Raw genomic sequence first — 21,209 nt, forward strand, 5'->3', positions numbered from 1 at the left:
GAGATAGAGATATCAAGTGTGGACTCCGAGGTTTTGTGTCCACCATCTTTGCTGTGGTAGTCTGTCGATTGGAGTGATCAACTCCATCATCTCCTCTCTCCTAAGCCTCATCTCTTGGACTGCTGCTTCACTTAATTTCCCTTTGTGATCAGTGTGTGTGTATTACAGTTTAGTCAGTTAGCAGACACTTTTACCCAGAGCAATTAGGGTTAATTGCTTTACTCAAGGGCACGTCAACAGACTTTTCACCTAGTCTGCTCAAGGATTTGAACCAGTGACTTTTACAGTTACTGGCCGACACTCTTAACCACCAAGCTACCAACACTAAGTGTATGTGTGTGTGTGTGTGTGTGTGTGTGTGTGTGTGTGTGTGTGTGTGTGTGTGTGTGTGTGTGTGTGTGTGTGTGTGTGTGTGTGTGTGTGTGTGTGTGTGTGTGTGTGTGTGTGTCAGAGAGAGCAAGAGAGATCAAACTGTCTTTGATCTACTCACAAGCATTCCTCTAATCCACTCAAATGCCGTGCTTTCCTTTTGATGTAAATATTTGCTCAAGAGCAGAAACAAACAAACTCATCTTCTTTCACCCTCTATTTCTCCTTCATTCTACCTGACAGTCTGTCTCTCTCACTTTCTTCTCATCTCTCCCACCTCCCCCCCTCCTCTCCTCTTCTCTACTGGCAGTCATATTGACTAAGAGACGATGGTCAGATGAGCGTTACGGAAGGCAGGAAATAAGGATATAGCTCCAGGGGTTAAGAACAGCGGTTGGAGAGAGGTGACCCTCCCTGTCCCACTCCTATCTGACCACGGGAGTCACTACACAGCCATGCTCGAACAGGTTTGAGGTAAACTTCGTGTTCCAGTCATTGGCCTTGATTTCTAATGCCGAAATTCTACCTTATGTCCAGATGAGGGCAGTGTAGATACATTTGTGATCAACCTCTGTCTTGCCATCACCCGGTCCAACACGACTGCTCTCCGAGGATCTCACCAGCTTACTCCTGTTAGACTGAATGTGCATGGCATTCAAGACCCATGCCGAGAAATATTGAGTACACTTTGATAGTACTCTAAAAGTGTGCAGATATTGTTCTCCTTTGTCCTGCATGTACCCTGCACCTGGGAAGGTTTGTTGGAAGTGTGCCATTCTAGCTGTATCTGATTCTCTGTTCAACCCAGCTCGAGAGTCCAGAGTGGATGCTATCTGCTAGAGTGTTTTTGTTCCCAATCTGCTTCCTCTAGCTTATTATGACCCTCAGTTCTCCGTAACTCTGAAGGACAACGTAGAGCTGTGTATTATGACCCTCAGTTCTCCGTAACACTGAAGGACAACGTAGAGCTGTGCGCGTGTCTCTTGTTCTAACAGCGTTTCTACCCAGCATTTCTACCCAACAGCGGTGCTCCGTTCTCCTAAGGGGTCATTTTCTCTTTTCTCCCTCACGCACCTGTCCATCTCCTCATTTGAATTCCATGCTGTCATTGTCACTTATCCACTCAAGCTTAAGATGTTTGTTGTCTATCGCCCACCAGGCCCCCTGGTAGAGAGTTCCTCAATGAGCTTGACGCCTTGTTAAGGCATAGGGTGAACAGTACTCCGTTCTGCCACCTCTGGTCTCTTGGCTCTCCCACCCCTAGGGGGGGGGCAGCTCCCATTCAGCCCAGTCCAAGCTCTTCTCTGTCCTGGCACCCCAATGATGGACCAGCTTCCCCCTGAAACTAGGACAGCAGAGTCCCTGCCCATCTTGTGAAAACAAAGAAAACATGCCTTCCGTGAACTGACACACACTGGAATTGCCCCCCCCCCTTTACTAGCTCTGACTTAGCTGATAGCTACTTTATTGAGGAAAAATGTAGGCCTACTCACTATGACTGTGATGGGCGGTTGTTCCCACCAAGCTTTATTAAAAAATAATGCAATAAATATTGCAATATCGCTCTGGATAAGAGAGTAGGCTAAATGACAAAAATGTTGTCTGCCTTCTAGTGCTTTGAAAGTGTTGCCTTCTGCTAAGAGCTAAAGTAACTGCTCTCACACGCCCCTTGCCTGCTAGCCTGCTCACAATGTCTCCCATCCACACATCAAAGAGCTACGGAGAGTACTCCTCACTCTCTATTACTTTAAACAACCCCCACTCAACCACACACAAGCACACACACACAGCGAGAGAGAGAGAGAGGGGGGGGGTCTCCAACGTGTCTGCTTTTCATTCAGTCTCTCATTATTGTCTGAGCCAGACGAGGACTGACATTATAGGCAGGAAGTGGTGGTCTCTCTTTTATTCCCTCCCTCTCTTTTCCCGTTCCCTCTCCCTCTGATACTCCAGCCGTCTCTCATTCCCTCACCCTTTCCCCCTCTCCGTCTCTTCTCACCCCATTAACAATCATTTCCGCCCTCAGATCTCTTCCATTGGCTAACGCTGAAAGCACTTGTGTGCTTGCGTCCATGTGTACATCACAGCCCATCACTGATCACAGTGTTTACAGTCAGAGGGTCATCATATCCACCTCCTAATTAAAACACGACAATGACTGTAGAGCACCTAGGCTCTGCTGTGGAGGTCATTCCTCGGGGCTAATTAACACTCCCACAGTGCTCCATGATCCCAGACAGGCAGAATTCCAGAGCTCCTGTTTTCTCCTGGCTTTTCATGCAGACCCTCCTCGTCATGGTTACAGCCAAGCATCCGTTCACTCATGGCATGGGGAATACGACCGTCTCTGCTCCACTGGGCCAAAACTATGAGGAGGAGGGTCCACTGATAGTGGGAACGTGTTTGTGTGTGACTATGTGTACCATCAACTCTGATCAGATGTGGATGTAAACAACCTGCAGCAGCTCTGTCCCGGGCCTTTAAACAGACAGACAGTTCACTGAAGGGTCATATATATATAAATATATATATAAGTATAAGAGAGAGAGAGAGAGAGAGAGAGAGAGAGAGAGAGAGAGAGAGAGAGAGAGAGAGAGAGAGAGAGAGAGAGAGACGTCTGTATATACTCAGTGTGCTGATCTGTTTCCTGAGAATGTAGAGTGTTAATAACATCATCAGTGGTGGTTGTATTGAGTAAGCCTATGATAGAGCCGGCAGCTGTTTTTGTCATTCAATCGTAATCCCTCTTGTGCAAGGAGATTGATGAAGAAGAAGAAGAAGAAGAGATAACATTAGCTCTCTCTGTCTCTCTCTCTCTCTCTCTCTCTCTCTCTGCATAACAGTCTCACACAATTCTACTAGACACATAACTTTCTCACAGGCTGCCTGAGATTCAGACTTTCTTATATCCAGCTCTCGTTGATTTTCTCCTGATAGCAGGGATACAAGAGACGGGGCAGTATTTATTGATATGCGTATTTGAATTACTTCTGAGTATTTCGTCATTTGAATAACACAGGGCTGAACTACACTACAATGTATCTTGCATTTTGCATTTTCAAAATACTGTAATTTGTATTTTCAAAATGCAAAATACCTTTCTAAACAATTGTTTTATAGCAGTTCACATTTTGTGGACACCTGCTCATCGAACATCTTATTCCAAAATCCTGGGCATTAATATGGAGTTGGTCCCCTCTTTGCTGCTATAACAGCGTCCACTCTTCTGGGAAGGCTTTCCACATGTTGGAACATAGCTGCTGGGACTTGCTTCCATTCAGCCACAATAGCATTAGTGAGGTCGGCCACTGATGTTGGGCGATTAGGCCTGGCTCGCAGTCGGCGTTCAAATTCATCCCAAAGGTATTCAATGGGGTTGAAGTCAGGGCTCTGTGCAGGCCAGTCAAGTTCTTTCACAACGATCTCAACAAACCATTTCTGTATGGACCTCATTTTGTGCACGTGGGCATTTTCATGCTAAAACAGGAAAGGGCCTTCCCCAAACTGTTGCCACAAAGTTGGAAGCACAGAACTGTCTAGAATGTCATTCTATGCTGTAGTATTATGAAGCCGAACCATGAAAAACAGCCCCAGAACATTATTTTTCATCCACCAAACTTTACAGTTGGCACTATGCATTGGGGCAGGTAGCATTTTTCAGGCATCCGCCAAACACAAATTTACCCGTCGGACTGCCAGATGGTGAAGCGTGATTCACCACTCCAAAGAACGTGTTTCCACTGCTCCAGAGTCCAATGGGGGCGAGCTTTACACCACTCCAGTCGACGCTTGGCATTGTGCATAGTGGTCTTATGCTTGTGTGCAGCTGCTTGGACATGGAAACCCATTTCATGAAGCTCCAGATGAAGCTCAAGTGGCAGTTTGGAACTCGGTAGTGAGTGTTGTAACCGAGGACAGATGATTTTTATACACTATGCTCTTCAGCACTTGGCAGTGAGCTTGTGTGGGCTACCACTTTGCGGCTGAGCCTTTGTTGCTTCTAGACGTTTCCACTTCATAATAACAGCACTTACATTTGACCAGGGCAGCTCTCACAGGGCAGACATTTGATGAACTGACTTGTTGGAAAGGTGGCATCCTATGAGCTCTTCAGTACAGACCATTCTACTACCAATGTTTGTCTATGGAGATTGCAGGCTGTTTGCTCGATTTTATACACTGGTCAGCAACGGGTGTGACTGAAATAGGACATTCCACTAAGGGTGTGAGTTATGATAATATAACATTCCATTAATTTGAAGAGGTGTCCACATCCGTTACGTGTATGTTGATGTTGGGGTCATGCTGGAAATGATACATTTGAAGTAGAAAAATTGTGATGTTTCCCTTTAGGATGAATTAACAATTGCTAAGCATGCTGAACATAATTTTAATGAGCTCCGCTGAGAAACAAGGCCAATAATAATACCCAGTGTGCTTTGGTATGTTCATTTTCACGTATACATGTTGGTTATTTAGCAGAAACTCTTATGCAGAGTGACTTGCTCAACTAAGATAGTAAATCCCGGGTCCCAACAAGGAAAAAGGCTATTTTAGGCTTAGGGTTTAGATTTAGGGTTACACTTAGGGTAAGGGTTAGAGTTTGGTGTTAGGGTTATGAGTTAAGGGTTAGGGAAAATAGGATTTCAAATGGGAATCAATTGTTCTCTTTTTGTTTGTTTTGCGAGAGGAATTTCTTTGTGGAAATCTATTGACTTTTCAGTGTTTGGGTGGTTATTAATTAACTGAAGCCCTTTGATTGTCTGTATTTATTATTCAGCACATTTTTTTGTCAACAGTTGTACGTGAGTAACATGCAGTGTACTGTGTGTATTATGTTAAGTGTGGAATCTACTGTGTTTATTTTGTAAAGAGCGGTACTGTGTGTCAAATCATTTCTTCTTCCTTGGGGACATGACTGTTCATCCTAATCCATGTCTCCCTTTGTTTTGCATGTCTCTGCTCTGGATACGACCTTTGCCCTTCATCCTTCTCCTCCATTTCCTCTACAGGTAAGAGACAGCAATCCTTTTATTTAACTCTTTGTCTGCCACGGCTCGGGTGACTTCTAACACACACACACACACACACACACACACACACACACACACACACACACACACACACACACACACACACACACACACACACACACACACACACAGTGTTAATCACACCACTAGTGATTGTGACAGAGTATTCCAGCATGTGTGTTAGTTGGCCCCAGGAAGGTTCTGAGAGCAGGAAGAGACCTTGTCCTGAGACTGACCGTGACTCAGTGTGTTAACACACTCCATGGCCTGGTTCTGTTTCCTGTAATAGAGAACACAGAACAGAGCTGTTGGGAATATCTTGATGTATTTAAACAGTAACACAATACACACATATTCTATTTAGTGTTAGTCGAATATGGTTGACTGAGGTTATCATACATGCCACATGTGTTGCATATCAGCCTAGCCCCAGTGTGTTGGCAGCAGTATACAGCCTAGCCCCACACACAGCATTATATCAGCCTAGCCCCAGTGTGTTAACATTATATCAGACTAGCCCCAGTGTGTTAACAGTATATCAGACTACAGTGTGCTACTAGTATATCTGCCTAGCCCCAGTGTGTTAACAGTATATCAGACTAGCCACCGTGTGTTCAGTGTTAATCAGCCTAGCCCCATGGCAGTATATCAGCCTAGCCCCAGTGTGAGGTATATCCTAGCCCCAGTGTGTTGCATTATATCAGCCTAGCCCCAGTGTGTTAACATTATATCAGCCTAGCCCCAGTGTGTTAGCAGTATATAAGCTAGCCCCACAGCAGTATATCAGACTAGCCCCAGTGTTTTAGCAGTATATCAGCCTAGCCCCAGTGTGTTAGCAGCAGTATATCATCCTAGCCCCAGTGTGTTAACAGTATATCAGCCTAGCCACAGTGTTTTAGCAGTATATCAGTGTTTTAACAGTGTATCAGCCTAGCCCCAGTGTGTTAGCAGTATATCATCCTAGCCCCAGTGTGTTAGCAGTATATCATCCTAGCCCCAGTGTGTTAACAGTATATCAGCCTAGCCCCAGTGTGTTAGCAGTATATCAGCCTAGCCCCAGTGTGTTAACAGTATATCATCCTAGCCCCAGTGTGTTAGCAGTATATCAGCCTAGCCCCAGTGTGTTAGCAGTATATCTGCCTAGCCCCAGTGTGTTAACAGTGTATCAGACTAGCCCCAGTGTGTTAGCAGTATATCAGACTAGCCCCAGTGTGTTAGCAGTATATCAGACTAGCCCCAGTGTGTTAGCAGTATATCAGCCTAGCCCCAGTGTTTTGGCAGCAGTATATGTTGGCAGCAGTATATCTGCCTAGCCCCAGTGTGTTGGCAGCAGTATATGTTGGCAGCAGTGTATCTGCCTAGCCCCAGTGTGTTAGCAGTATATATCAGTGTATCTGCCTAGCCCCAGTGTGTTAAGCAGTATATCAGCCTAGCCCCAGTGTTGTTAACAGTATATCAGCCTAGCCCCTAGCCCCAGTGTGTTTTAGCAGTATATCAGTATAGCCTAGCCCCCTAGCCCCAGTGTGTTGGCAGCAGTATATGTTGGCAGCAGTATATCTGCCTAGCCCCAGTGTGTTAACAGTATATCAGCCTAGCCCCAGTGTGTTTTAGCAGTATATCAGCCTAGCCCCAGTGTGTTAGCAGTATATCAGCCTAGCCCCAGTGTGTTAGCAGTATATCAGCCTAGCCCCAGTGTGTTAGCAGCAGTATATCTGCCTAGCCCCAGTGTGCTACTAGTATATCTGCCTAGCCCCAGTGTGTTAACAGTATATCAGCCTAGCCCCAGTTAACAGTATTTCTGCCTAGCCCCAGTGTGTTAGCAGTATATCTGCCTAGCCCCAGTGTGTTAACAGTATATCAGACTAGCCCCAGTGTGTTAACAGTATATCTGCCTAGCCCCAGTGTGTTAACAGTATATCAGACTAGCCCCAGTGTGTTAACAGTATTTCTGCCTAGCCCCAGTGTGTTAACAGTATATCAGACTAGCCCCAGTGTGTTAACAGTATATCAGCCTAGCCCCAGTGTGTTAGCAGTATATCAGCCTAGCCCCAGTGTGTTAACAGTATATCAGCCTAGCCCCAGTGTGTTAGCAGCAGTATATCTGCCTAGCCCCAGTGTGCTACTGTATATCTGCCTAGCCCCAGTGTGTTAACAGTATATCAGACTAGCCCCAGTGTGTTAACAGTATATCTGCCTAGCCCCAGTGTGTTAACAGTATATCAGACTAGCCCCAGTGTGTTAACAGTATATCAGCCTAGCCCCAGTGTGTTAGCAGTATATCAGCCTAGCCCCAGTGTGTTAACAGTATATCAGACTAGCCCCAGTGTGTTAGCAGCAGTATATCTGCCTAGCCCCAGTGTGTTAACAGTATATCAGCCTAGCCCCAGTGTGTTAGCAGCAGTATATCTGCCTAGCCCCAGTGTGCTACTAGTATATCTGCCTAGCCCCAGTGTGTTAACAGTATATCAGACTAGCCCCAGTGTGTTAGCAGCAGTATATCTGCCTAGCCCCAGTGTGCTACTAGTATATCTGCCTAGCCCCAGTGTGTTAACAGTATATCAGACTAGCCCCAGTGTGTTAGCAGCAGTATATCAGCCTTGGCTACTAGTATATCTGCCTAGCCCCAGTGTGTTAACAGTATATCAGACTAGCCCCAGTGTGTTAGCAGCAGTATATCAGCCTAGCCCCAGTGTGCTACTAGTATATCTGCCTAGCCCCAGTGTGTTAACAGTATATCAGACTAGCCCCAGTGTGTTAGCAGCAGTATATCAGCCTAGCCCCAGTGTGTTAACAGTATATCAGACTAGCCCCAGTGTGTTAGCAGCAGTATATCTGCCTAACCCCAGCGTGTTAGCAGTATATTAGCCTAGCCCCAGTGTGTAAGCTAGCCCAAGTGTGTTAGCAGCAGTGCCTAGCCCCAGCGTGGTAGCAGTATATCTAGCCCCAGTGTGTTAGCCCCAGTGTGTTAGCAGCAGTATTTCATCAGTGTTTTAGCAGTATATCAGCCTAGCCCCAGTGTGTTAGCAGTATATCTGCCTAGCCCCAGTGTGACTAGCCCCAGTGTGTTAGCAGCAGTATATCTGCCTAGCCCCAGTGTGCAGTATATTAGCTAGCCCCAGTATAGTGTGTTCTCAGCCTAGCCCCAGTGTGTTAGCTAGCCCAAGTGTGTTAGCAGCAGTATATCAGCCTAGCCCCAGTGTTTTAGCAGTATATCAGCCTAGCCCCAGTGTGTTAGCAGTATATCTGCCTAGCCCCAGTGTGTTAACAGTATATCAGCCTAGCCCCAGTGTGTTAGCAGTATATCTGCCTAGCCCCAGTGTGCTACTAGTATATCTGCCTAGCCCCAGTGTGTTAACAGTATATAGCCCCAGTGTGCTACTAGCCCCAGTGTGTTAGCCACAGTGTTTTAGCAGTATAGCCACAGTGTTTTGGCCTAGCCACAGTGTTTTAGCAGCAGTATATAAGCCTAGCCCCAGTGTGTGTTAACAGTATATAAGCCTAGCCCCAGTGTGTTAGCAGCAGTATATGCCTAGCCCCAGTGTGTTAACAGCAGTATATCTGCCTAGCCCCAGTGTGTTAACAGTATATAAGCCTAGCCCCAGTGTGTTAGCAGCAGTATATCAGCCTAGCCCCAGTGTGTTAACAGTATATCAGCCTAGCCACAGTGTTTTAGCAGTATATCAGCCTAGCCCCAGCCTAGCCACAGTGTTTTAGCAGCAGTATATAAGCCTAGCCCCAGTGTGTTAGCAGCAGTATTTCAGCCTAGCCCCAGTGTGTTAACAGTATATCAGCCTAGCCCCAGTGTGTTAGCAGTATATCAGACTAGCCCCAGTGTGTTAGCAGCAGTATATCTGCCTAGCCCCAGTGTGTTAACAGTATATCTAGCAGTGTGTTAACAGTATATCAGCCCCAGTGTGTTAGCAGCAGTATATCAGACTAGCCCCAGTGTGTTAGCAGCAGTATATCTGCCTAGCCCCAGTGTGTTAACAGTATATCAGCCTAGCCCCAGTGTGTTGTATATTAGCCACAGTGTTTTAACAGTATATCAGACTAGCCCCAGTGTGTTAACAGTATATCAGCCTAGCCCCAGTGTGTTAACAGTATATCAGACTAGCCACCAGTATAGCCTAGCCCCAGTGTGTTAGCCCCAGTGTGTTAACAGTATATCAGCCTAGCCCCAGTGTGTTAACAGTATATATAGCCACAGTGTTTCAGCAGTGTATCTGCCTAGCCCCAGTGTGTTAACAGTATATCAACCTAGCCCCAGTGTGTTAACAGTATATCAGCCTAGCCACAGTGTTTTACAGTATATCAGCCTAGCCCCAGTGTGTTAACAGTATATCTGCCTAGCCCCAGTGTGTTAACAGTATATCTAGCCTAGCCTAGCCCCAGTGTGTTAACAGTATATCAGCCTAGCCCCAGTGTGTTAACAGTATATCTGCCTAGCCCCAGTGTGTTAACAGTATATCTGCCTAGCCCCAGTGTGTTAACAGTATATCAGCCTAGCCCAGTGTTTTAGCAGTATATCAGCCTAGCCACAGTGTTTTAGCAGTATATCTGCCTAGCCCCAGTGTGCCCACAGTGTTTTAGCAGTATATCAGCCTAACAGTATATCTGCCTAGCCCCAGTGTGTTAGCAGTATATCAGCCTAGCCCCAGTGTGTTAACAGTATATCAGCCTAGCCCCAGTGTGCTTAACAGTATATCTGCCTAGCCCCAGTGTGTTAACAGTATATCAGCCTAGCCCCAGTGTGTTAACAGTATATCTGCCTAGCCCCAGTGTGTTAACAGTATATCAGCCTAGCCCCAGTGTGTTAACAGTATATCTGCCTAGCCCCAGTGTTTTAGCAGTATATCTGCCTACAGTGTTTTAGCAGTATATCAGCCTAGCCCCAGTGTGTTAGCAGTATATGCCTAGCCCCCAGTATATAGCCCCAGTGTTTTGTTAACAGTATATCTAGCCTAGCCCCAGTGTGTTAACAGTATATCAGCCTAGTGTTTTCATCTGCCTAGCCCCAGTGTGTTAGCAGTATATCTAGCCTAGCCCCAGTGTATCTGTTAAGTGTTTTAGCAGTATATCAGCCTAGCGCCAGTGTTTTAGCAGTATATCTGCCTAGCCACAGTGTGTTAACAGTATATCTGCCTAGCCCCAGTGTGTTAACAGTATATAACAGCTGCCTAGCCACTAGCCTAGCCCCAGTATATCTGCCTAGCCCCAGTGTGTTAACAGTATATCAGCCTAGCCCCAGTGTGTTAACAGTATATCAGCCTAGCCCCAGTGTGTTAACAGTATATCATCTGCCTAGCCCCAGTGTGTTAACAGTATATCTAGCCTAGCCCCAGTGTGTTAACAGTATATCAGCCTAGCCCCAGTGTGTTAGCAGTATATTAGCCTAGCCCCAGTGTGTTAGCCCCAGTGTGTTAACAGTATATCAGCCTAGCCCCAGTGTTTTAGCAGTATATCAGCCTAGCCCCAGTGTGTTAGCAGTATATCTGCCTAGCCCCAGTGTGTTAACAGTATATCAGCCTAGCCCCAGTGTGTTAGCAGTATTTCTGCCTAGCCCCAGTGTGTTAACAGTATATCAGACTAGCGCCAGTGTTTTAGCAGTATATCAGCCTAGCCACAGTGTTTTAGCAGTATATTAGCCGAGACCCAGTGTTTTAGCAGTATATCAGCCAAGCCACAGTATTTTAGCAGACTAGCCCCAGTGTGTTAGCAGCAGTATATCTGCCTAGCCCCAGCGTGTTAGCAGTATATTAGCCTAGCCCCAGTGTGTTAGCTAGCCCAAGTGTGTTAGCAGCAGTATTTCAGCCTAGCCCCAGTGTATTATCAGTATATCTGCCTAGCCACATCTGCCTAGCCCCAGTGTGGTAGCAGTGTTTTAGTTAGTATATCTAGCCTAGCCCCAGTGTTTTAGCTAGCCCCAGTGTGTTAGCAGCAGTATATCTGCCTAGCCCCAGCTGTGTGTTTTAGCAGTATATTAGCCTAGCCCCAGTGTGTTAGCTAGCCCAAGTGTGTTAGCAGTATATCTGCCGAGCCCCAGTGTGTGAGCAGTATATCTGCCGAGCCCCAGTGTGTTGGCAGCAGTATATGTTGGCAGCAGTATATCTGCCTTGCCCCAGTGTGTTAGCAGTATATCTGACTAGCCCTGGTGTGTTAGCAGGGCTAGTCAGTTTTTTATCTTTTTTATTTTTTTTACCTTTATTTAACCAGGCAAGTCAGTTAAGAACAAATTCTTATTTTCAATGACGGCCTAGGAACAGTGGGTTAACTGCCTGTTCAGGGGCAGAACGACAGATTTGTACCTTGTCAGCTCGGGGGTTTGAACTTCCGGCTACTCGTCCAACGCTCTAACCACTAGGCTACCCTGCCTAGCCCCAGTGTGTTAGCAGTATATCTGCCTAGCCCCTGTGTGTTTGCAGCAGTATTTCAGCCTTGTCCCAATGTGTTAGCAGTATATCTGCCTAGCCCCAGTGTCTTAGCAGTTTATTTGCCTAGCCCCAGTGTGTTAGCAGCAGTATAACTGCCTAGCCCCAGTGTCTTAGCAGTTTATTTGCCTAGCCCCAGTGTGTTAGCAGCAGTATAACTGCCTAGCCCCAGTGTGTTAGCAGTTTATTTGCCTAGCCCCAGTGTGTTAGCAGCAGTATAACTGCCTAGCCCCAGTGTCTTAAGAGTTTATTTGCTTAGCCCCAGTGTGTTAGCAGTATATCAGCCCCAGTGTGTTTGCAGTGTGTTAGCAGTATATCTAGCCCCAGTGTGTTAGCAGTATTTCAGCCCCAGTGTGTTAGCAGTATTTCTGCCTAGCCCCAGTGTGTTAGCATTATATCAGCCCCAGTGTGTTTGCAGTGTTTCAGCCCCAGTGTGTCAGCAGTATATCAGCATAGCCCCAGTGTGTCAGCAGTATATCTGCCTAGCCGCAGTGTGTTTGCAGCAGTATATCAGCCTAGCCCCAGTGTGTTAGCAGCAGTATATCAGCCTAGCCCCAGTGTGTTAACAGTATATCAGCCTAGCCCCAGTGTGTTAACAGTATATTAGCCTAGCCCCAGTGTGTTAGCAGTATATCAGCCTAGCCCCAGTGTGTTAGCAGTGTATCAGACTAGCCCCAGTGTGTTAGCAGTATATCAGCCTAGCCCCAGTGTGTTAGCAGCAGTATATCAGCCTAGCCCCAGTGTGCTACTAGTGTATCTGCCTAGCCCCAGAGTGCCAGTGTGTTAGCAGCATATCTGTCTAGCCCCAGTGTGTGTTAGCCCCCGTTTGCAGTATAGTGTGTTAGCCCCAGTGTTAACAGCAGTATATCAGACTAGCCCCAGTGTGTTAACAGTATATCAGACTAGCGCCAGTGTCTTAAGAGTTTATTTGCTTAGCCCCAGTGTGTTAGCAGTATTTCTGCCCCAGTGTGTTAACAGTATATCAGCCCCAGTGTGTTAACAGTATATCAGACTAGCCCCAGTGTGTTAGCAGTATATCAGCCTAGCCCCAGTGTGTTAGCAGTATTTCTGCCTAGCCCCAGTGTGTTAACAGTATATCAGACTAGCCCCAGTGTGTTAACAGTATATCAGCCTAGCCCCAGTGTGTTAACAGTATATCAGCCTAGCCCCAGTGTGTTAACAGTATATCAGCCTAGCCCCAGTGTGTTAGCAGTATATCTGCCTAGCCCCAGTGTGTTAGCAGTATATCAGCCTAGCCCCAGTGTGTTAGCAGTATATCAACCTAGCCCCAGTGTGTTAGCAGTATATCAGCCTAGCCCCAGTGTGTTAGCAGTATATCAGCCTAGCCCCAGTGTGTTAACAGTATATCAGCCCCAGTGTGTTAGCAGTATATCAGCCTAGCCCCAGTGTGTTAACAGTATATCAGCCTAGCCCCAGCGTGTTAACAGTATATCAGCCTAGCCCCAGAGTGTTAACAGTATATCAGCCTAGCCCCAGTGTGTTAACAGTATATCAGCCTAGCCCCAGTGTGTTAGCAGTATATCAGCCTAGCCCCAGTGTGTTAACAGTATATCAGCCTAGCCCCAGCGTGTTAACAGTATATCAGCCTAGCCCCAGTGTGTTAACAGTATATCAGCCTAGCCCCAGTGTGTTAACAGTATATCAGCCTAGCCCCAGTGTGTTAGCAGTATATCTGCCTAGCCCCAGCGTGTTAACAGTATATCAGCCTAGCCCCAGTGTGTTAACAGTATATCTGCCTAGCCCCAGCGTGTTAACAGTATATCAGCCTAGCCCCAGTGTGTTAGCAGCAGTATATCTGCCTAGCCCCAGCGTGTTAGCATTATATCTGCCTAGCCCCAGTGTGTTAGCAGTATATCAACCTAGCCCCAGTGTGTTAGCAGCAGTATATCAACCTAGCCCCAGTGTGTTAGAAGTATATCAGCCTAGCCCCAGTGTGTTAGCAGGTACTTCTGCCTAGCCCCAGTGTGTTAGCAGCAGTATATTACTCTAGTATGTTAGCTCTCCCATCACAATGAACCCAGTGAGGACCGAGGAACGACGGTAAATGTGTCAGCATTAGCTAACACTATGAACTGGGTCGGCTACAGGCTGCCGGCATAAAAATCGAACATACTGTAAACTCACACAGAGACACTGGTACTGTGTGTTTGTGTCTGGCTCCAACAAAAAAATAGAACTGTTTGGCCATAATGACTATTGTTATGTTTGGAGGAAAAAGGGGGATGCTTGCAAGGCGAAGGACACCATCCCAACTGTGAAGCACGGGGGTGGCAGCATCATGGTGTGGGGGTGCTTTGCTGCAGGAGGGACTGGTGCACTTCACAAAATAGATTGCGTCATGAGGCAGGAACATTATGTGGATATATTGAAGCAATATCTCAAGACATCAGTCAGGAAGTTAAAGCTTGGTCGCAAATGGGTCTTCCAAATGGAAAATGACACCAAGCATAAGCTTAAGGACAACAAAGTCAAGGTATTGGAGTGGCCATCACAAAGCCATGACCTCAATCCTATAAAACATTTGTAGGCAGAACTGAAAAAGCATGTGCTAGCAAGGAGGCCTACAAACCTGACTCAGTTACACCAGCTCTGTCAGGAGGAATGGGCCAAAATTCACGCAACTTATTGTGGGAAGCTTGTGGAAGGCTACCTGAAACGTTTGACCCAAGTTAAACAATGTAAAGGCAATGCAACCAAATACTAATTGAGTGTATGTAAACTTTTGACCCACTGGGAATGTGATGAAATAAATAAAAGCTGAAATAAATAATTCTCTCCACTATTATTCGGACATTTCACATTCTTAAAATGAAGTGGTGATCTTAATTGACCTAAGACAGGGAATTTTTACTCTGATCAAATGTCAGGAATTGTGAAAAACTGTGTTTAAATGTATTTGGCTAAGGTGTATGTAAACTTCAGACTTCAACTGTATATATTTTTTAATTTAACAAGGCAAGACAGATAAGAACAAATTCTTATTTTCAATAATGGCCTACACTGGTCAAACACTGGGCCGTTTGTGCACTGCCCTATGGGACTCCCAAACACAGCTGATTGTGATACAGCCTGGATTTGAACCAGGGTGTCTGTAGCGATGCCTCTAGCGCTGAAATGCAATGCCTTAGACCGCTGCTCCACTCGGGAGCCCTATTGGAGAGGTAGAAGGACATTTTCCTTCATCAATGCTTTATAGAAAATGAGTTTGATTCCAACTGTGGTTCACTGTAGATGCTGTATTGACTATCCTATACATCATCAGTTTGATGTCACGGCAGGGCTTGTGTTTCTGCTGTCTCTACCAGGTGTTAAGGTCTAGGTCTTTGTACACAATGAAACTCATCTTCTATTATAGAACTCAAAATAGACCCATTGTACATTTGTGCATTGTCCAAATATGTATGAATGGGTATCTGAAGTGTGTGTGTGTGTTTCTACCTCTTTGTGTCCATCTGGCAGTCTCGTCCAGCTGCCTGACCCACACCTTTGGAGCCCACTCCTATTGGTTCTCTGACATGTCTAGAGATGCATTTTCCATTGGTTGTCACTGGCATGCCTAGAGGGGCACGTGCGAGCCCGTGATAATGAGATTATCCTAAGTGTGGACTGGATTCAACTGGACTGTGAGTTTAGACTGGTACTATAGTCATTTGGAGTGTGAATGTAGCATATTTTGTAGTGTATTTTGTTGAGGTGTACAGATCATTTCATTTTGGTCCAAGTCTGTGGAAATGTTATATTTTACCTTTATTTAACTAGGCAAGTCAGTTAAGAACAAATTCTTATTTACAATGAAGGCCTACCCCGGCCAAACCCGGACAATGCTGGGCCAATTGTGCAGCACCCTATGGGACTCCCAATCACAGCCGGATGTGATGCAGCCTGGATTCGAACCAACGACAGTTGTGTCAGACCACTGCGCCACTCGGGAGCCAAAATGCAATAGAATAATGAATGAAAAATGGAGAGGAAGAAAGAGATTGAGGAAGGAAATGGAGATGTAAAGACAAACAGATGTAAATACAGACAGATGTAAAGACAAACAGATGTAAAGACAAACGGATGTAAAGCCATGTAAATCAAAAGGCGTCCCGTTGCACTTCCACCCCATTCCACCCTACTGCTGATAACTGCCAGGTTTTCACCGCAGCCCAAACTTTTCTTCTGTTGTTCTCTCTTAATTTAATGGCATGAATTGAGAGACATGCAGCCCTACACACACACACACAGCCCTGCAGGTTGGCAGGTCAGGGGAAGGAGAGGCATTGTAAAAGTATCTCTCGGGGTAACTAGTAGGCTTCAACCTGAGTGGCTGACTTAATGACTGAGTGAGAGAAAGACAGAGGAGGAGTGGACTCTTTTTTCCCTCTTTCTGCAGAATTCCTCCAGTCACTCCTGGCTGGCGATGGGAATCGGAAGAGCTTTCCTGTGATTCAGAATACAGAGACACAGCATTCAGGACACTCTTGTGTCTGACGCTCTGGGAAAATTTACAAAGGGAGTTTATTTCAGAAGTTGGAGCAGAGTTTTTGGACGTTTTAGGTATAGTGAATTGCGTGAAGTTAGAGTGTATTTTTGGAAGTTGGAGAAGAGTTTTGGGACACTTTGATAAGAGGGACACTGAGTGAGTGGAATTGAAGTGTACTTGGGATAGTGTGATAGTTGCACTGGCTTGGTCCTGGGTTTTTGGAAGGACCATGGCAGGGGCAGGCATTACCAGGAAGGGTTCTGGGAGACCCTCGTACTACTACAGGTTTCTGGGCCGCACTCGTCTCCAACGGCAACGCAGCAGGTCCCGCAGCCGCACCAGACCAGCAGCCAGCAGGGGTAACACAGACCACCACAGTCCATTATCTCTCTCTCTCTCTCTTGTTTCTTTGTGCTTTCTTCCTGTCTGTCTGTCTGTCACTGTGAGATGACAGGGTAGCTTTGATGTCTCCTCTCTGTCATTGAGGAGGCACAATGATCACACCACATCTTTATGGCAAAGTGCACATACTCTCCAACACACAAAACATTCATAGGCAAACACATACAAAGACAAATATGCACACACACACACACACACACACACACACACACACACACACACACACACACACACGCACACGCACACGCACACATAAATATTTACATACTGTACACACACATAAACAAAGACATACAGTAGCAGTCAAACGTTTGGACACACCTACTCATTCAAGGATTGGGTCTTGATTTTTTACTATTTTCTACATTGTAGAAGAGATCAAAACTATGAAATTACACATATGGAATCATGTAGGAACCAAAAAGTGTTAAACAAATCAAAATAAATGTGCGATTTGAGATTCTTCAAAGTAGCCACACTTTGCCTTGATGACAGTTTTGCTTTGTTTTTGCGACTGCACTTGAAGAATATTTTGTTGGTCTTGATATTGACTGACCTTCATGTCTTAAAGTAATGATGGACTGTTATTTACTTTTTTGAGCTGTTCTTGCCATAATATGGACTTGATCTTTTACCAAGTAGGGCTATCTTCTGTTTAACACCCCTACATTGTCACAACACAAGAGATTGGCACAAATGCATTTAAGAAGGAAAGAAATTCCACAAATTAACTTTTAACAAGGCTCACCTGATAATTGAAATGCATCCCAGGTGACTACCTCGTGAAGCTGGTTGAGAGAATGCGAAGAGTGTGCAAAGCTGTCATCAAGGCAAAGGGTGGCTACTTTGAAGAATCTCAATATACAAAATATTTAGATTTGTTAAACACTTTTTTGGTTACGACATGATTCCATATGTGTTATTTCATAGTTTTGATGTCTTCACTATTATTCTACAATGTAGAACATAGTAAAAATAACACACAAACACACACGTGGGGAGTTGGGAGTTCAGAGGACAATTGTCCACCTTGATCTTTATTACACACTTAGCCACAGAACCAGAAGAGCAGGAAGAGCAGACAGACAGACAGACCAGAGCTGAACTCTGTACTCACTTTAGGACACACATACTCACACACACACAGACAGAAATATACTCACACAGACACACACACACTGCCCTACACTGGCCTGCTTTGTGATACAGTATTATATCAATGACAGAGTGATTTGATGATTTTGTGCTCTGTATGTGCCTGTCTCCTTGACTGACCCTCCTGGCTAAGCTTCAAATCAAATCAAATCAAATTGTATTTGTCACATACACATGGTTAGCAGATGTTAATGCGAGTGTAGCGAAATGCTTGTGCTTCTAGTTCCGACAATGCAGTAATAACCAATGAGTAATCGAGCTAACAATTCCAATATACCAGTTTGCACTGATATATCTGAAAAATAGATATCTTTGTTTACTAACTTATCTCTGATGGGGATTTGTCCAATAATGAAGTGGACCGAGGGAGGGCATGCATGTCTTTGTGTGTGTTTTGTATTTGCTTTGTTGATGCTCTATTGAGCCCAATTCTGCTCGTTAGTGAGTGATCGTCTCAGTCTGTTGTTTGAGACGAATAGAAGTGAATAAAAGAAGAGATGTGAGGAGAATAAAGGAGAAGAGAGGAAAAGTGAATGGGAGTTGAACTCTGTAATCATCCACCCTGTATGTGTTCTTCCCTATTATATACGGAGGGGTCCTATGGCACTGCACACAAACACTGTGATCTTTTACTGGTCTGTCTTTGTTTTGGTTTTGTTGTTTGGACCTAGATTTCCATCCAATTGGCAACCGATTTTTCATGCGAAAATTCTCGAAACCGCATAAAGAAAATATGCAAATCTTCCCGCTAGTGGTGTGTTTCCACCGAATTGGCTTTTTCAGTGTTTGACAACGCAGTGCACACACACACACAATGTACTTTTTCAGTGTTTGACAACACAATGTACTTTTTCACTCACGTTTTCATGTTCTGAATTAAAAATTGAAAGTTCAATGACTTTCCTTCGTTTTCAACTCTACTGATAGTTTGGTCACCAAAAAAAAACTGTTGAGTTAAATAGGACTCTTTGCGGTGTAAACTTAACTCCCGAATCAACACTAGAAATATTACACTGAAAAATCAACTTCCTGCGTGCTATGGAAGGGACAAATCTGCAGGCTTCCCTACATTTCAAGAACATTTTAGAATTCTGAAGAACCGCAGATGCCAAGTCAAGAGCGCAACACCTTGCTAGGTGGTTCTATTTTGAGCAACATTCCTGAAAATAACCTTAAGAGCTGAGGTAAAATCATAAGAACCTTCTTTTTTTCAGTGCTCTTGTGTGTGTGTGTGTGTGTGTGTGTGTGTGTGTGTGTGTGTGTGTGTGTGTGTGTGTGTGTGTGTGTGTGTGTGTGTGTGTGTGTGTGTGTGTGTGTGTGTGTGTGTGTGTGTGTGTGTGTGTGTGTGTGTGTGTGTGTTTGCGTGTGGCTATTAAGGGCAGGAGAATTAGAGTCGAACACACAGAAGGGGAGTTGTTATTTTCGAGTTGTTATTTTCATCTGCAGAGAGATCAAGTTTGTGTTATCTCATGGAAGTTCCAGTGGCCTTTGATGTACGTTCTATGGCTGGTACAGTACACACACAGACAGTTGGTGTGTGTGTGTGTGGTGGTGGTTTCTAAACCCGGTCTCTCTGTGTCTATATCAGATCCTATCACTGCTAGCCTTATCACGCCATGATATCAACTGTACCTGTAGGTGGTTGACATTTACATATTCAGACTTCCTGGTGGTTATGGCTTCCCTTATCTTATCACCTGGGCACAATCATAAAGTAATCACGCTTTAGCCACACACAGACCTACTGTTTTCGACTCTCTCTCTCTCTCTCTCTCTCTCTCTCTTTCTCTCTTTCTACCGCACCTGCTGTCTCGACCTCTGAATGCTCGGCTATGAAAAGCACACTGAGAGCCTGAGTTCCTCTCTAGGTTTCTTCCTAGGTTCCTGCCATTCTAGGGAGTTTTGCTTCTACATCTGCATTGCTTGCTGTTTGGGGTTTTATGCTGGGTTTCTGTATAGCATTTTGTGACATCTGCTAATGTTAAAAGGGCTTTATAGATACTTTTGATTGAGATACATGAAAACACACACATTGTTATATCTGGTCATGAGTGTGTTTGATGCTCTCATCAGAAGCCTGGGGAAACTCTTAGCTACCTTGCGGCTGTTTGTCTGTGGTAGGACTTGACCTATGAAGAGCTTCATTGTGCGCCTATGTGGACAGATATGCTCCTTATGCAAACACTGCTCTATTGCTCAGCTCTATCACAGTAGAAGTATGGGAAACTATGAACAAAAACAGCCCAGGAGAACTTTTTCTAGTAAATCTCCCGTGTGTGTGTTTTTCCATGAGAGAGAGAGGTTGTTAAGTAGGGTTAATTAGGTTTGGTAATAAAGAGTTAACAACATATCACAGCCCAGAAAACCATTAGTCTCTGTTACACTGGTCTATGTCTATGGGGTTTTCATGCTTTCTTTCTACACTGAAGGTTTCTACTGTGTCCGGTTCTATGCTGAACTTTGATTCCTAAGTTGTGTTTCCCTGTGTTTGGTGTAGGGTAGGGTAGGGTAGTGTTTTATACCTTCTTGTGTCTCCTCTCTCATACAGGACGTTATCTCCATCTTTCGCTATCTGTCCATCATACTCCCCCTCTCTCTCTTTATTCTCGCCAACAAAACTCACATTACATCAGTGCACCCAGCAGCTGCTGTTGAATGGTAGGTTGTGTAACATTCATAAACACACACACGCACACACACACGCACGCACGCACACACACCACAGCAGCTGTCTGGGATGGGCCGAGGATATACGCTCCCTTTTGAACAACCGAGCCCCCTGCTTTCTCTTTCTCTCTTTCTTCTTTTGAAATGGTGGGATCTGTTCTTTCTTCTCTTTCGTCTGCTGGGCGACAGATGTAGATCTGTTTTGGCCATTATGTGGCTGTTACAGTGTGACTACCAGCTGTAGGCTACAGTCACACCATGCTAACACTATCACACCCCGGTAACACTATCACACCTACACAATAGAACACCACGTTGTCACATCTTTCGTTGTGGGAAGGAGGAGCGGACCAAAATGCAGCGTAGTTGTGATTCATTTTATTTAATACGGAAACTATACACGATAAACTAACAAAGTAACAAACGTACGAAAACCGAAAACAGCCCTATCTGGTGCAAAACACAGAGACAGGAACAATCACCCACAAACACACAGTGAAACCCAGGCTACCTAAATATGGTCCCCAATCAGAGACAATAACTAACACCTGCCCCTGATTGAGAACCATATCAAGCCAAATACAGAAATAGACAAACAAGACATCCAACATAGAATGCCCACTCAGATCACACCCTGACCAATCAAAACATAGAAACATACAAAGT

The 21,209-nt window shown here is 45.1% G+C and overlaps 1 protein-coding gene across 3 annotated transcripts in view; it reads left to right on the forward strand.

Moving 5' to 3' along the window:
* Positions 1-21,209, forward strand: part of LOC135544570 (disabled homolog 2-interacting protein-like) — a 222,288-nt gene that overhangs the window by 28,521 nt on the left and 172,558 nt on the right. For 2 of the 3 annotated variants that reach the window (XM_064972286.1, XM_064972287.1), the window contains exon 1: positions 16,079-16,678. The exons of the other annotated variant lie outside the window; for it this stretch is intronic. In XM_064972286.1, the coding sequence (XP_064828358.1) occupies positions 16,549-16,678 (130 nt within the window). In that variant the 5' untranslated portion in view covers positions 16,079-16,548. Of the gene's footprint in view, positions 1-16,078; positions 16,679-21,209 lie in introns of those variants that run through there. 3 annotated transcript variants of the gene reach the window in all.

This window comes from Oncorhynchus masou, chromosome 8 (assembly GCF_036934945.1).
Source record: "Oncorhynchus masou masou isolate Uvic2021 chromosome 8, UVic_Omas_1.1, whole genome shotgun sequence".
Classification (NCBI taxonomy): Eukaryota; Metazoa; Chordata; class Actinopteri; order Salmoniformes; family Salmonidae; genus Oncorhynchus; species Oncorhynchus masou.